This window comes from Camarhynchus parvulus, chromosome 1 (assembly GCF_901933205.1).
Source record: "Camarhynchus parvulus chromosome 1, STF_HiC, whole genome shotgun sequence".
Taxonomy (NCBI): Eukaryota; Metazoa; Chordata; class Aves; order Passeriformes; family Thraupidae; genus Camarhynchus; species Camarhynchus parvulus.
The window spans coordinates 67,313,864-67,329,783 of record NC_044571.1 but is presented as its reverse complement, the minus strand read 5'-3'; the positions used below and the strand labels follow the sequence as shown (position 1 = coordinate 67,329,783).

General features: G+C 42.1%; 1 protein-coding gene across 2 annotated transcripts in view; it reads right to left on the bottom strand.

The window, feature by feature from the left end:
- The window catches only part of STARD13 (StAR related lipid transfer domain containing 13), a 286,631-nt gene that overhangs the window by 139,091 nt on the left and 131,620 nt on the right, over positions 1-15,920 (bottom strand). Inside the window, exon 1 of one of the 2 annotated variants that reach the window (XM_030961689.1) lies at positions 2,786-2,988. The exons of the other annotated variant lie outside the window; for it this stretch is intronic. Coding sequence (XP_030817549.1) covers positions 2,786-2,909 — 124 coding nt within the window. The 5' untranslated portion in view covers positions 2,910-2,988. Of the gene's footprint in view, positions 1-2,785; positions 2,989-15,920 lie in introns of those variants that run through there. 2 annotated transcript variants of the gene reach the window in all.

Genomic DNA, 15,920 nt, shown 5'->3' with positions numbered 1-15,920 from the left:
ATACCTGAGCCAAATTCCTTAAACAATGGTTTTCAATAATGGCAAAGTGGTTCAGGATTACATTAAACCAAAAAGTATTTTATACAACCTTTCAGGTGAATAGGCCCCCACAGGGAGTTAAAATTCTGGTACATTTCCCATTCACTTTGTCAGTTCCAAATTAAACTATAAGCATAGTGGAAACAGTGTAAAATACCTCTGCAAAACTTACAAAAAGCACAAAAAAACCCTGAGGGTGCAATTTTTGGCACTTGTAGAGGGTACACCCATTGTTTGAAAAACAAATCCCAGTCAGTGAATCAGAAAAAGTGACTAAGAGCTGCTGGGCACCACGGATCTGTCCTGAATAAGAGACAGTATGGAGCAGCCCTGTCCAGGAGCATGCCAGGAGCCAGGCTGCTGCTCATCACCTCCGCTGCAAAGGGTGAGGGAGGGAAGGAAGGAAGGAGCACACTGTAGCAGTCTTTTTATGCACAACCTACTTTTCCACAGCAACCCAGCCATGCTCTCTGCCTGTTTGGGAGCAGTTGAGTCAAAATTCAGCTGAATCGTTGCTCTAGCCAGGATTCAGCTCCTTTCTCCAGCTCACACTCCTGCTGCCCTCTGCTCCAGCCTGGTCTCCAGGGCAGAAACTCTTCCCAAGGAGCACTGGGGAAAGCCCTGAGTAACCTGCTCTGCTCCCAGTGCTGATCCTGCTCTGAGCTGGAGACTATACTGGAGAATTCCCAACACCTCATCCAACCCTAACAATTATATCATTTTTATGAATTACAAAAATGTGCTTGCTTTCTTTACAGGTATATCTCGGGAAACTGGCGTCCTGATCCTTAACAAATAGATAAAAGACTAAAGCAAACCAAAAGAGGAACTATGTAAGCGCCTGCAAAGTATCACCACAGTGAGGATTTAATCACAAGTTTATTTGGCTTGACAGTTGGAATATGACAGCACAGTAATGATTAAAACTGCATTTCATTTTGATCATTGCTCCTGAACATTAGTTACCAGTTACACTGCTGCTCTGACTGCCAGTCAGAGTTGAACTACAATGCCAACTTTGAGGAAAAAGACAGAACTTGTACAACTATCTACCTGGTTGGGATCAGATCTATTGCAATGGAGAAGAAGCAGGGCTGGCAACCAGCAAATAGTTGACACATTTAGATCAGCTTAAATTTCCTTCTCATTATCAAAGGCTGGAAGAAGAGGCCAAGGAATATACACTGATATACACTGCAGCTTCACAGGTCAGCACAACAAACAAATAAAAAACCAAGGACAAAATGCCAGAGACAGAAAAGCAACAGAACAAGAGGACATATCTGGCATCAACAGAAATTTGTACACATTTCATTATGTCGTCAGATAAGTAATTTAATTAAACAAGTGTCTTACCAGAGTATTATGAATAGCACTTAAATTGTGGCAGTGCTTAAACCCAGGACATTAGTATTCTATCCACCTTAAATAAAAAGTTTTGACTCCATCAATTTTAATACCCAGTTGCTTTAAGAAGTTGGCTACAGTATCATGGCAGCCTGCCCAGGTTCTTTGCTCAATCAAGCAATAGTTGTCTTCGACCAAAAAAGAAAAAAGCCAACAGTATCCTTGCTGAATGTCTGCTGGCATCTGCTATCAATATAGGAATAAAGGACTTAAAGAAAATTAAAACATTAAAAGTTTAGTATTTTGGTTAACCATAATATTACAAAATTAGTCATTTTAGTAATTCATTTTTGAAGCTACCCAGTTTAGATTAATTTTTCCAAAAACTATCATGCAATTTTTATCTATTACTTTAATTGTATGTACACAAGAACTAATGTGCTGTAGACATAGTCAGAAAACCTGCATCATTTACCTCTGTATTATACAATGCTAGCATGTCACAGTGCCCTAGGCAAGGTCACCAAACTCCTAACAATGCTGTAGGATGTGACAGAGGAATCCATCTTTATAAATTAGACTTCATTATACATGATCCTGCTCATAAATCTTGATGTATCGTTTTCTAGTACAATAACTCTACTTTGCACTTGCATGTACATGTACTAGATCTTCTAATCTAGGTCTTCTAATTCACAGAGTATTTTACAAATACACACTGGGTGTATGCTTATGTGCATAAAGCCACTGTGCTGCTGCAATAGCAGCGCTCTGAGACCCGACCTCCTGGAGCACCTGCCCTGCTCTGTGCCCTTCTGGTCCCCACCTGGGGATGGAAAAGCTGCAGGAGGCCGGTATTCCAGAGCAGGTAGGTGACCTGAAGCCATAGAAGCACCTGAAATGAAACAGACCATTTTTCTTTGAGAGTTGGGGTACTTCTCACATGCAAACCCTATGAGGAACCAACCTAGTTGGTTAGACTTAGAAAACTGATCGGAGGAGCAGGTGAGCCTGCTTCCCGGAGGCAAAGCCAACCCTCTTCGTTTCGGAGACGCTCAGAAGGTGCCTCCGACAGGGAGAGAGAGGGAGGCTTAGCCCCGAGCCCGAGTGCGTGTGTGAGCACCCGCGCCGCCCGCCGGCACCGGGGCAGGTGCTGCCTGCAGGGGCCGGGGGCTGCGACCCGCCTGCCCCGCTCCTGCCGCAGCCCGACCCGCCGCACGCTGCCCGCCGCCGTCCTGCCGGGAGCTGCCCGTCCCGCCCGGCCCAAGCCGCGGGGTCTCGCCACTCCGGCAGCGGAGATGGTGCCCCCGGACGTGCCCCTGGAGCGGGACCCTCCGCGCCGCCGGGGCCGGGGCGTCCCCGGGCAGGTAGCGGCGGCCGCGGCGCGGCGGGGACTGACCTGCGAGCCGCCGCTCCCGGACATTCCTCCACAGCAAGTCCCAGGCTTTGGCGGTGGAGTCCCGCAGCTGCTCGCTCAGCGACCTCCGGAGCTGCGCCTTGGCCGGGCGGCGCTGGCTGCTCATCCTCGGCGGCTCCGCATGCCGCCCCGGGCAGCCCCGCTCAGCGCCCGCTCTCCTCGAAGGGGACGGGCGGCGGCGCCCACACGGGGCCGCGGGGCAGCCCCGCCGCGCCGCAGCCGCGTCACCGCCGCCCGGGGCGTGCGGCCCTTCCTTCACCTGAGCGCCGCCCGCCCCGGCCCCCGGGGCAGCGCTCCCGCCGCCAGCCTCCCTCCTTCCCTCCCTCCTTCCCTCAGCGCCCCGTCCCGCGCCCGCAGCTCTCCGCCCTCCTGTCCTCCCCCGCGCTGCGGCCCCCACGGGGCGGGGAAGGTGCCCAGGGCTCCGGCCCGGCTCCTGCCCTGACCGGGACCCCGCGCCCTCGGGCTCAGGGACCACCGACGAACCGGGACCCCGCACGTCCCGCGCCTAAATTCCCTGACCCCGCTTGTGCCCGTGGGCCTCATTTGGGAACTGTCCGGCCAAGCCCCCGCGGCTGCCCTGCTGTGTGCTCCCGCTGCCGCCGCTGCGCTCCCTGGACAGCGACCGGGAGCTGCCCGCCGCCACCCCAGCCGTGCCGCCCCAGCGCTGCGAATGCTGCTCCGGGGACAGGTCACCCGCCACGAGGTGACAGAAAACCTGGCTGGCAACGGGCTGCCTTTTTCACGGGAGGCTGTAATAGGTTCTTTGCCCATGCTTCAACTTTTGCAGAAAGAAAATTAGGATTTTTTTTTTTCTCAGAGGCCTAGGTTTATCAACTCTCCACCCAAGATCAAGTCATAGTCCTCGCAACACAGCCTCTCCCGTTTTTTTCCCACTTTCTCTGCATTCCACCCACTTACTCTCCACCTCCTTCCCCCTGCATGACTTCTCTTACAAAAGCTCTTGCGCTTTTGAAAAGGTTTCAAAATTAAACCCCAGCAGACACTTTTTGCACACTTTACAGACTAAAATGAATCCTGATTTCTTCATCCGTAGGCTAGCCAGAAAGTAATAGCAAGGCCCTTATCCCATTTAGGAAAGCCATTTTGTGTCTCTGCTTCTTCTGTGCTCTGGGAAATACTGTTTTAACAGCATTCCCTTCCCTGTCCTGGATGTTCCTCCAGCAGAGAGTCTGATAGCCGAGAAGGACAATGGCTGCTTCATTCCATTTAGTCACAATCAATTACTTACTTCTTGCTCTTTTGGCAGGGTATTTGTGATGTGCAAAGCAGAGGCTGATGTTCCTGCAAGTGAGTGCCCTACTCTGAAAGAGCTGCATGCCCAGGTAAAGCAGTCATGTTAAACATTATCAATATCCCCATCTTGTTTAGATTTAAACTTTAACTGCAATGTCAGAAGCTAAAAGCAAACAGACAGATGTATTCCATGTTACCACTGTTAATAATGTCTTCTGCTTACTTTGTGGTGTGAATTTGTTTTCCTTTTTCCCTGTTCTTAAGAGGTTCATCTAAAAAGGTTCATGTTAAACTTCTCTACTTTAGCTGATATAGTGGAGACGATGTGCTCGTCTGGAACTTGTACAGAGGTTGTATGTCACTCCTCTGCCTGCAGTTCCAGTGTCCTCTAAATGACTGGACAAACACTTTTGAGAAAAGGGATGCCTTCCAGGGATGGATGCATCCAAGATCTGGAAGGGAGACAGCATAATTATGTAAATACTCCCACATCCCATGACCCAGAGCAAACACCTGCTGATGTTAATGGGAGAAGAGAGGATTATGGTTCCTACAATCAGCTCCTCTGCCCAGTAAATCTGCCTCTGACCTCTGCTTCTCTTTATTTAATCTCTCACCAACACAGCCATTACCAGCACATAAGACCTACTATGCTGTTTACTGCCACAGGCTTTTATCAGTTAGGAACCAGGCAGAGATGAGAAATTAATTCCTGATATTGTACTCAGCTGCCCTATAAAGATGAGCCATGACACACAATCCAGAAGTGAAATAATAAACTCAGTTTTGAAGGTTTTGTATCATACTGCTGTGTCACCACCCACAAACGTCAGCCAGTACTGCAACCTTCAGCAGTGCTCTTCTGGCAGCCACACTTGGATGCACCAACTAAGAGTGCTCTGCCTGTCTGGAAGATAGATATCCCTTTCTTCAGTGGCTGTCTGTGATGGCCAGAATGTAGCAATAGAACAAAAGATATTGTCTTCCCTTCTGCAGCATTTTTGAAGATCTTGCTTTATCAAAAATATCCCTAGACTTCCAGGTTTACTGAAAGCAGCTAATTAGTGACTAGATAGTAGCAATTGCTAATCCCATGTTATCTCACCACGAGTTGCTAAGATAAACTGCAGTGATATGGCTGTATTTCATAATAAGCAACAGAACTGAACTGGCAAGCCTAGACCAAACTCTGTGGCAGGCACTGACAAAAATCTTACTAATTTCAGGTACTTTATTGTGGAAAACTAAATTCAGAGGCAAGATCAGATATCGTAGTTTTCTCCCCAAAGAAAACAGTGCTATTGAGTAATGAGAACACATCTCATGCAGCAACTGGCCTATTCTTATTTTATGCTTTTAATCATAGTCAGCTGTTCAGAAGTCTAATTACCATCACGAGTGTTTTTGATGTATTACACCTCATAGTAGCAGTTACATTAAGAGCTATTCTGCAGAATTTGCTTGAAGGAGGGTACATGTTAGGAATCATTCATAGGTTAAACATGCTTCATTTCCTTTTAGAGTGTTAGAAAACCTGACAAGATGGTAAAATTATGGCCTTTCACACATTTTGCATATGTTGGTGAAGTGTATAAGTAGCCAGCTGATCAGTACTTGTGTTTCCTGCTTGAAACATTCTGACATCCAGCACAAGATGGCTATCATTTCTGGGGGAAAGAAAAGGAAAGCACATTTTCCACAGAATATGCAGTTTTCCTGCTTGATACTAGTCTTGCCAAAATGGTTCTTTTCAGAGTAATTGCAATGAAACCACTGTATATGATGAAGAGAAAGGAGGAAGTTCCCAGCTGCCTTAAAAGAAGCTGAACTAATATATTTGTCTTTGCTCATTGATAATGGAATATTGGCAGGAATAAAAGTACTGTCTTTAAATCTTGAAGGCATATAAAATATTGGGGACAAGTCTAAACTAGTTGTACCCATGCTCTGATGCCATTGTGGCAGAGAGGTCTGATACACTAATTTTATATTTAGCAACTTCCAATCACCATGGTAATTAAACACCAAGTTAATTGACTCGGCATTGTATTCTGGCCTCTAATTAGCAGTGTGTTTTTAATTTGTTACACATTCCATTATGCAGCCTGATGTAGTGCTAGTAAAGTAACTGTGCACTAACTCCAATGCACCTGGTAAGAAGATAATCAGACCAAAGGAAAGAGAAATGTGACTACATATTGGTTTGCCATTTGTAAACTACTGAAAGACTATAATAAAAGTACAGCTTCTTTCCTTTCTGTCCTCTTGTCTTTAATTATCATGAATCAAGATTTTTTTTTAGTTTAATCACCTCACAATATTTGCCTACTTGTAGAAGAACAAAACAAGATATGTCATATGGAGAAAAATGTGGGGAGAGTGCATCCTTGGTTACTATGTGCTGTTTAGAGGACACAGGCTCCTTACCCTAGTATCCCTTAGAAAGTAATACTAAAGCAAAAGAGAAAATAACAGGATCTACAAGATCAATGGGGCAGTCTGATCCTAATAAGTGCAATGCCAAATTTTATAATTAATTTTTCAGGAACTGACTGTAATGAAGGTTCTTGAAATTTACTATACCCAAAATGGTGTTGCTGTGCTTTTGTAGCTTCAAATAGTAGCTCAGACAGACTAGATATAAACACATCAAGTAATATTTATAACTTTGGCAGTGGTCTTTATCTCTTTGGGGGTCCTAGAGCTCTGGAATTTGTTTTCTATCATAGCTAAAATGGTCTGAGTGGGATGTTGTAAGTCTGGGTTACCACTGGAAGGGAAGAAAAGATGTGAGGTTTTCCATTACTTGTTTTCGTAACAGCAGACTCCAGTGAATTTCATACTAATTCTGTGGTTGAAGTTATGTGAAAAGCACCAAGGGCATATGAGTAGGTGTCCTCTTTGACATCTTAGTAAACAAACAAATATTTTGAATAGAGAAAAATAAGGATCACTATGAATGAGGACAAAATGTTCTAGCTTGTGCCCTGGCATTATCTCCTTTTTTTTATTTACATATACAAATTATCATAATTTTAAGATAGCTTTAATGAGAATAAGTTATAAATTAGTTTCACTCTTTTCTGGTTTATCAAGAGATTGGTAACTATGTGTTCATCCTACTTCATTTCAGCTTTCTGAAGCTCTGGGAAAGGATTGCTCTGCACTTTGCCAACAGCAGAGCACTGCTGGCTTTCATTAGTGGGGGCCAAATTCTTTCACTTTTGTTCACACTGATTAATGCTGAAATAAATGGAACTTCTTGCAGTATTCACTGTGAAAAGACTCTAAGTATGCTCAGATACAGACTACAGTAACAAAGTGTCTGCTGTTTGACTGTGCTCCCTCTCCCTTGCTAGAACAGGCACGGAGGGCATGAGGGGAAATTAAGCTTCAATTGTATTCATACAAAGGATGACACTTTATTGTTGTTATTATTAATAACAAATTGTTTTCTCAAAGTGCTTGGAAGCAAAAACTGGATGGAGCTGAAGTTCAGTCTTTGCCCTCAGGAGATTGCAAACTAAAAATAAAACAGGACACTGATGGAGAGAAGACCTGATTGGGGTACGAAGGGTGGAGTATGAGAAACCAATAGAACAGAGTAGTAACTGCTGGTACTACTGGCACACCAGAATTAGTGTCTGGAAGCACTGATGCAAAGTGAGTTAGCAAGAGAGTCTCCAAGAAGGTTAATGTGGTATCTATATATCCAGAGCACCAACTTTCAAGAACGAGAGGCATTTTTAACAAAAGCACACAAATGTGTATTTGAAAACATAATGAGACAGCAAAAGCTGGGATCCTGTACACAAACAGGCTGTGGGAAGAAAGCTTTTAATATTGAACAGTTAGGTGAGGCAAGGGAAGGGCCTTCAGTCAAGCAGCCTCTACTTGATGCACCATAAAGGCAGGATGAGCTGCAATGAGCAGTGATAGCAGAGAACTGCCAGGGTATTTGTATTTGGGATGCAATGCAGTAGACCAGATTGTGTCTATCAAGGCAGAGTAAATAGGAACAAAAGTGAAATGGTAAATGTGGGATGAATTTTTTTTTCTACAGCAATCAAAAATTTTCACCTGGAAACCTCCTTCTGACAAAACCCATTGTTTCTTAAAAATAAAAATTAAGAGAAGTCATATATTTTTCTGGAAAATAAATGAGTTTTTTTGGGTTTAACACAGCAGGGTTTTCACATTCTGGCCAGCTTCAACGTGCATGTTTCTCTCCATGTTGCATTCTGCTTATATCTAGCTCTTGCAGGTTATTTTTTAATAACCCCTCTACCTGTCCGATCTCTTGTACTAACACAGCCTAAATTGTCACAGGACATTATAAACTCCAGGTGAAGGTCCTGTGTGACAGGCAGGAGGGTGCTCTGTTACATGAGAATGGTGAAGAAGGGAACAGGGAGGCAGCTGTGGTACAAATGATGATTGGATGGATTGCCCCCTGAGTAAACAGGGCACTTCTATGGAACAGTAGACAACCAAGCTGAGGCTTCAGCTGAAATTCTGAAGAATTGCAGCCACAAGAGCCCTTGCACATTTCTCAGATAACAGACTAGAAGAACGGACAAAACAAACCAAGTGCCAATAAACTTTCACTTCCTTTCGTAAGATGCTCTGTGGACATCTTTAAAATATATTACATTGAAGATATGAAGTCTTCTGCTGAGCAAAGCCAGTCTCTGTAGAAATAGCCAATGCTTCAATGATTAAGCAACTGGGAAAGTGGACTGCATTTTATATGTGTAGATGTATTGGTTTTTTACTGGAGCTGAGCTTGAAATTTTGAAGTGATTAATGCCCTTGAATAAGGGAGCAGCTATGTTGAAACACAAAATGTCTCAGCACAGAATATTGCCCCTGTTCTTCTCATTTCAGCTTCTGGTGTCTGATTTTCCCCCTCCTCTTCAGTCACTTGACAAAAATATATTGTTTTAAACTACATCTTTCTTTGCTCTCAAAATGCTCATTTCCTTAATATTGTATTGGGACCTTGTCTAAGCCACAATTTTTAATTTTTCTTTTCTAAACTTCCAACTGTTATTACCATCACAGTAGAAATAATTGGAACATTTGTGTAAAAAAGCTTTGCCTTGCAGCAGTCAATGGCAATTTAGCACACACCATAGCAGGATATTGGTTCAGAGACCTGGGAGCTTTTTCTTTTTTATTTTATATAACTCTCCTGGATTACACAGGAAAACATGATCAATCTTGACAGCAGGTTCTAACAACAATGCAAGCAAATTGTTCCCCAAACGAATTTACTTGTGAGAGTAAGAACTTTTTCTCAGATATGCAAATACTTCTCTGCACATACACCTTTTGAGTAGTCAGGCTACTGACTGATGGCAGCATATTGCCAAGCATCAGTATATTGCAATTTTTATCACTGACCACATGGCTACTATTTAAACACTATTTAACGGATTTTAAATATATACGTTTGGTAGAATTAAAAAGCAATGGCACTCATGTTTTTGGCCAGTAAATAAAGAGTGTTGTGGCCAGTTGCAATAAGGGATAGAATTTCAGGTAGGAAGATTAGAATGGCTAGAATCAAAATTTGGCTGGGGCCCAAGCCAATCCCTATTAACCTAAACTGTTCTACAGGATCTTGAATCACTAAAGCTTATTTTAAATTTCTCCTTGATTCCACAGTAAAGAAGGGCTAATTGTCTGTCCACAGTATTGTCTGAGTCTCATTTGAAGTGAAGGCTGGTGACGATTCGATTGTAAGCATCATTTCCCACAGCTCCATTGGGAAGGTTTCCCAGCCGCCTCAGAGCCTGCCTAAGCCCACTCCATCACCCAGCTCTGGCATTACAGAACTCTCTGTTCCAGCAGGCTGAGTGGTACAGCCATTCCTGGGAGTATAAAGGAGCTTAAGCTTAGGAAGAATGCCTGTTTCATGACATTTAACATATCTGGGTATTCCCACTGAGAAGCAGGATATTCATGCTGTGAAGAAGGGGCTGGACTAGGTGGATCTGCAGCTCTTTCTCTCCGAAAATGTCCCTGTTTCTGTGAGAACATTTTGGTAGTGTCAGGCAGCACCTGTATTCCATTAACTCCAAAAGCATTTCAGTGTTTACAGTAACCAGGAAATGTCCATGTCTGTGTTATATTAACAAGCCAGCAGTAACAACTGCAGTTTGAGTTTTTAGAGCTATGCAGAGAAAGGTTTACTTTGAGTTGCTGAGGGTTTTACTTTTTTTGCTTGAAAAACAGAGGCCTGTAGTACTGCCCTTGAAACCATTACAGAAAGCTTCGGGGAAAAAAGTTACCAAATTATGTCCAACAGCACCTCCTATAATCAGGTAGGCAAAAGCATAGCTATGAATTGGAAGTCTAAAAAGTACTTGTGACAACAGATTTGTAGGTCCTTCACCTTAGTATTTTTTGCTTGTACTCTTCCTGCCTACTGCATGTAAGGGGGTTTGCATAATGGCATTGTTTCATTCAAGATTCATTATGTTGGAAACAAAACTGTGTCATATTTCTATGTGGACTACACTACATATGCTCAGAGAGGTAAGCCATAAGACGCCACTGCATAGTAGGCAGCAGACTTTATAGGAGCAGTGATGTGATGCTAGAGGATTACAGTCTCTGTAAAAGAACTCACCTGTGAGAAATTAAAGCACAACTTTTTGTAGTCTTCCAAATAGGCTCCAATTTCTGCACGCAAGAGGCAAAAAAATCTTAGCTATGCACTCATGCACTTTTCACATAACTGAATTTTAATAGTGACATTAAATTACTATTATATAAACAGTAACATCAAAGACCATGGGAGAAAGCTAGAAAATAGATTTTTCTTTTCTCTTTTGGATTGAAAATGGTATATTATAAAGCAACTTAATTCCCAAGAAAGGCAGTAGCAGGGACTGCTCTGTACTTGGCCAAGCGTACCAAAGGTAGAGAGAACTTGAGGAGGTGTTTCCCCATCAGTTGCTGCTGTATACACTGATGTGACCAGAATGATGACAGAGATCACAGCCACAGCTCTCTACTGAGTGTGCCACCCCTTGCCTGCCAGAAAGGACCATCTTTTTTATTTATAATTACCTGTAAAGGTGATTCCAGAAAAAACAGAGCAGGCTTCAGCTCCCCCTGAAACACTGCATTCAGCTGGCCTGATCCCCCTCTTATTAACAGACACTTTTTTGAGACTCCACCAAGACATTTCTCGTTGACTTTATTTAAATGCCATGCAAATGAAGGAGATATGTATTCAGGACTATTCCAGGAGGCAAGAAAAGGTTGTTACTTTTCTTGTATGTATTGCTGGTTCCAGAGTTCATTTTTTCAGTATTGCAATGACTTCTAGTGAAATCAGTTCCTAGAGATGATGTCGGAACATATTTACAGTGCTGCAGGTGCTGCTGTTGCTCATCTTGTTTACTTATGCTACTGTCATGCAGATTCATTCCAACACCTTTTTGTCATTTTGGGCTGACACAAATCTGTTCAGCAGTAATTACTTGAGATTGTTCTACATTTCAGGGTATATTTTTGACTCATTTACATTACAAAACCCCATGCAGATTGCTACGAGAATAGGTGCTAAAGGGATTATAACTGAGCAGGATCTTACCACAGTGATAGCTGTTGAGACAGAAGATCAGTTAATTTACCTGACAGAGAACATTTGTATTAAGTAATCCTTGGTTTGATCAAATTTATCAGATACATACTTTCAGAGTTCAGGCCTTAAAAATATGTGACTGTCAATGCCAAAGGCAAAAAAAGTGTCAGAAGTAAATGTGGAAACCAAAAAATCAAAAACCAGTCTAATTCTGACTCATACTGGAGGTTATTCCCTATTTTTATTCTGAAATGTTGCTAAATAGTTTTAAAATGATTTAAAGTACTTCACTGCTGCCAGTCAAGTCATAAAGAAAACTGTTTCAACTGGGAAACATTATCCTTCTTTAGGGCTTAAGTAGATTTGGCGTTATCCACCTCTTTCCTGTCCTATAGCTTATCTTTTATAGCTGGGCAAGATAAATGCAAAATAGGTTGTATGTACTACTAGAAAGTAGTAATAGGCTCTTTGCTTTGCACAAGTATAAATTACCCTTTTAATGCAGAATTGCTGAAACTTTAGGGTCTTTTCAATAATCACCAGGGACAGCCTCCATTCCTAAAAAAAGTACTCTAATCATTCTTAAGAAAACCCCAACTAACCAACACCACAATTTAAACCAAACACTAGTGACAGTCTCACATTAATGGTGAAGTTATTCATTTGATGAAGTAACTGCAAAAATTGCCATATCCTTAACTGGAAAATTTCATCTAGTGTGGGTACTCTCACCATGTTTCTTAAGAATACATGAACATAAACCCCTCCACTTCTTGCTGATTTGATGATCCTCATTAATAGGGGAAAAGATTCCAGCACAGAGAGTGTGCTGCTGCTTCTGTATCTTGCATATATTGGATATCCCTATGACTTAAAGGTGAATAGGAATTTAGTGCCACATTTTTTCATGGGGCAAGTAAAATGATTCTATCTTCCCCGCTTACCATCCTTCACTGACTTCTCTGAATGTTTCTTTTTGTAGACATTTTTGTAATGTTGATGATGCTGGGCATCACTGTAATATATTTCCCTGAATTTACATGATTACATTATAATAATATCAATGCTGGTTTTTATACTTCATATAAATCAGTGTTTTATTTGCTCTCACAACTAGTGCTGCAAATTGAACAGCTGCTTTCACAGAACAGTTTTAATTAAGCTGTCCATAATGCTGCCTAGATATTTTTCTAAGCTGGTAACACTTCGTTAAGTATGCAGTATCAGTGAACACTTCAAATCATTCTTGAACATTACCTCACACTTTGGTAAATTGAAATCCCATCTTCACTGAAGTTGTCAAATCACCTTGTTTTGGTGATTTGAATTTGGTTTTCAGAAACCTTTCTAATCCTCAGGACCCTAGGAAATCTTGAATTTGCTACAGATTTTGCCATCTGTTCACTCACTTGTCAAGATAATGAAGCTTTAAATGATACTTGCCCTAGTAAAATCCTTTGGGCAACCTATTATTAGCCTCTCTTTATTCTGAAAACTGACAAGTTCAATTTATGTGTCTTTGGATCTTTTATGAAGTTTATGTTCTATGACCAAAATTTGCTTCCCACACTGATTTCTCACATTTTTTCATCTCTGTTTTGAATATCTCTGCAATATTAGTTTGGAAAGCCATGATAAGTTTTATCTCTTCCTGTTTTTCTGTGCAAAAGCAGCTTCTTTTTTCTTTTTACAAACACGTACTGGATCCTACATCTGTATTCTCGTTTGGGAATGTTATAGATTGCTTTGTTGTTTTCAGAAACATATGATAATTAATGTGGGAAGCAGTAATTATTTTTGTTGCCCACAATGACTTTTTTTCAGCTTTAAAAATGGGTATCATTTTATCTTCCTTGGACAGCTGAACCTGATGAATGCGTTCCAGCACTTCCATGTTTAGCTCCATTTCTCACAGTGGAAATTTCTTTGTCTCTTATTTGCAAAAAAGATTCCAGAATGGACTCACATCCAAGCATTAGGTCTGTTAAGGAAAAGGCATTAAGGAAATACTCTGTCCAGGCACAAAAATTTCATGGTTTTATAAACTGTGCCCCTAAGTCTTAGAGTATAAGTTCCTTTCCAGTTTTTAGAAGTGGTTACAAGTCATCATCTGGGAATATAAACAGGAATCTCTAATTTCAGCTTTTGGTCCTCATTGCTTGTTATTACCCAGAAAGGTGGCTAATCCCCAGCCAGCCAAGAAGACATAACCCACATGTGATGCAATGGTAGACCATGACATGGCCATTAACCAGCAGAAAGAAAGGCAAGAACTTGTTTTGATTTCAAGGGTGGAGAAGAAGTATTATGCATGGGTTTAGAGATCTTGCAGAGCCATTTGCCCATTTCACTGAGAACCAGAGAGGAGTAAGATGCTCTGGACAACACAGAGGTATGGAACAGAGCCAACAGGAAAGGCAGAAGGAAGAAAGAGAAGGAAGGAAGGAAGGAAGGAAGGAAGGAAGGAAGGAAGGAAGGAAGGAAGGAAGGAAGGAAGGAAGGAAGGAAGGAAGGAAGGAAGGAAGGAAGGAAGGAAGGAAGGAAGGAAGGAAGGAAGGAAGGAAGGAAGGAAGGAAGGAAGGAAGGAAGGAAGGAAGGAAGGAAGGCCACTTTAAGGCATCATGAGCAGGAGAGTAATCAGACTCTAAAATGGCTATGACTGTAAGAAGAAACTAAATAGTGGTAAGAAGGAAAACTGAAATTGGATTTTGCAAAAAAGGAAATGTAGAGAAAGGGAACAGATATAGGGGAGTGCAGAAGACTATCACAGAAAAAATGAGTATGTGGGATTTGTGCATGGTGTAGAGAAATGAGCAGAGCAATGAACAAAGTGCTCTGCATGGAATGATCTCTGTCTGCTAGTCCAGGTTAACAGAATTAACCGAGTTAACTTTAGAATGCTTGGGTTTGCACTTCATTCATTTTAACTTCATCTGTGAAACAGAAATGTTAATAAAATTTCAAAAGCAACAGATTTCCCTTCCTTGAATTTTGGACACCCACTGTTAAAAGAGAATTGAGGGAATTTGGAAGGTGGGTTGGAAACACATGTCCTTGAGAGGATATCTCATTCCATCCCAAACCAGCTGCCTAGAAGAGGTGCTACAGTAGATCTATGAAGCAGGACTTGATCTAGCTGAAAAAGATAATACAATTTTAAAAAGCATCTCTACCACCAATTACAGAAGAGGTTCTTAGAAAGCCATCTTGGACTGGAGGTAAAGCTGGAGGTATCAATTCCATCTCATTTCCTGTTTCTGTGGAATTCTAGTAGTATTTCAGTATTCAACCCTTTTAGATTAATTTGAAAATCTCAGGTTAAGTGTGATTCAGTTTCACTCTAGTCTTTTCAAAGTCTCTAATAGATCTAAAAGCAAATTCATCATGATTCTCAATAGAATTTGTGTTCTGAAAGCCTGTAACTTGTTTCTTCCTTTGTTGCTTTTTAACATGGGCTGTGTTTTGATGTGGAGATGTAGGAATTGTTTTGCTGTTGAATAACAACTTTTCTCTTGCAGCACCAGCCGTAAAACATGAACACCTTGTTGGATCACACTCTGAAATCTGAAATGGGCATCCTGCCAAGGCTCAGGGCTTCCTTTTTGTTTTGACTGTTGCAATGTTCTTGTTTCTGTTCGTATCACGTTCCTACCACTTGCGCTTTTCAGACACCTACGACCAAACTCAGTGTAACTCCACTGAGCTCACTGAAGCTGCAACAGACGTGAATTTGTCTCAGTATGTCTGTAAATTAACCAGTCATTTAAGCTGGAGAGTGACATTGATAAGCAATAACAGCAGAGGAGTGGTGAAAGGAAGATATCTCCTAGTTAGTTTTGGACAGTTGACATTAACTCCGTTGTCAGATAAGTCTTACTGACTGTGGGAAAAGCTGAGTGGGAAAAGTCACACTCGCCGCCTGCTAACCGTAGGAGGAAAACAGATCTGGAATGCAGAGGAAGTCTTGACATTATCTGTTCCCCCAACCCCTACCAGCCAGGCAATCAAAATAACTAGCTGAGTATCAGCTGCCTCCGTTCCTGGCCCAAATAAAGGTGCTTTCTTGACAGAGCTTTTGCTCACAGGAGAGCAGGCAAAGAGAAGGAGTCTGAAGTGGATGTGGGGGAGTGCTTCCTGCCAAAACCCAGGAGCAGCTTCTCTATGACATCTAAAAGAATACTGATGACATAAGCCTAGTGCTGTAAATGGAGGTGGCTCTGCCATTTCCAAAGGACAGCAATTCATGCCTGACAGCCCTGCAGC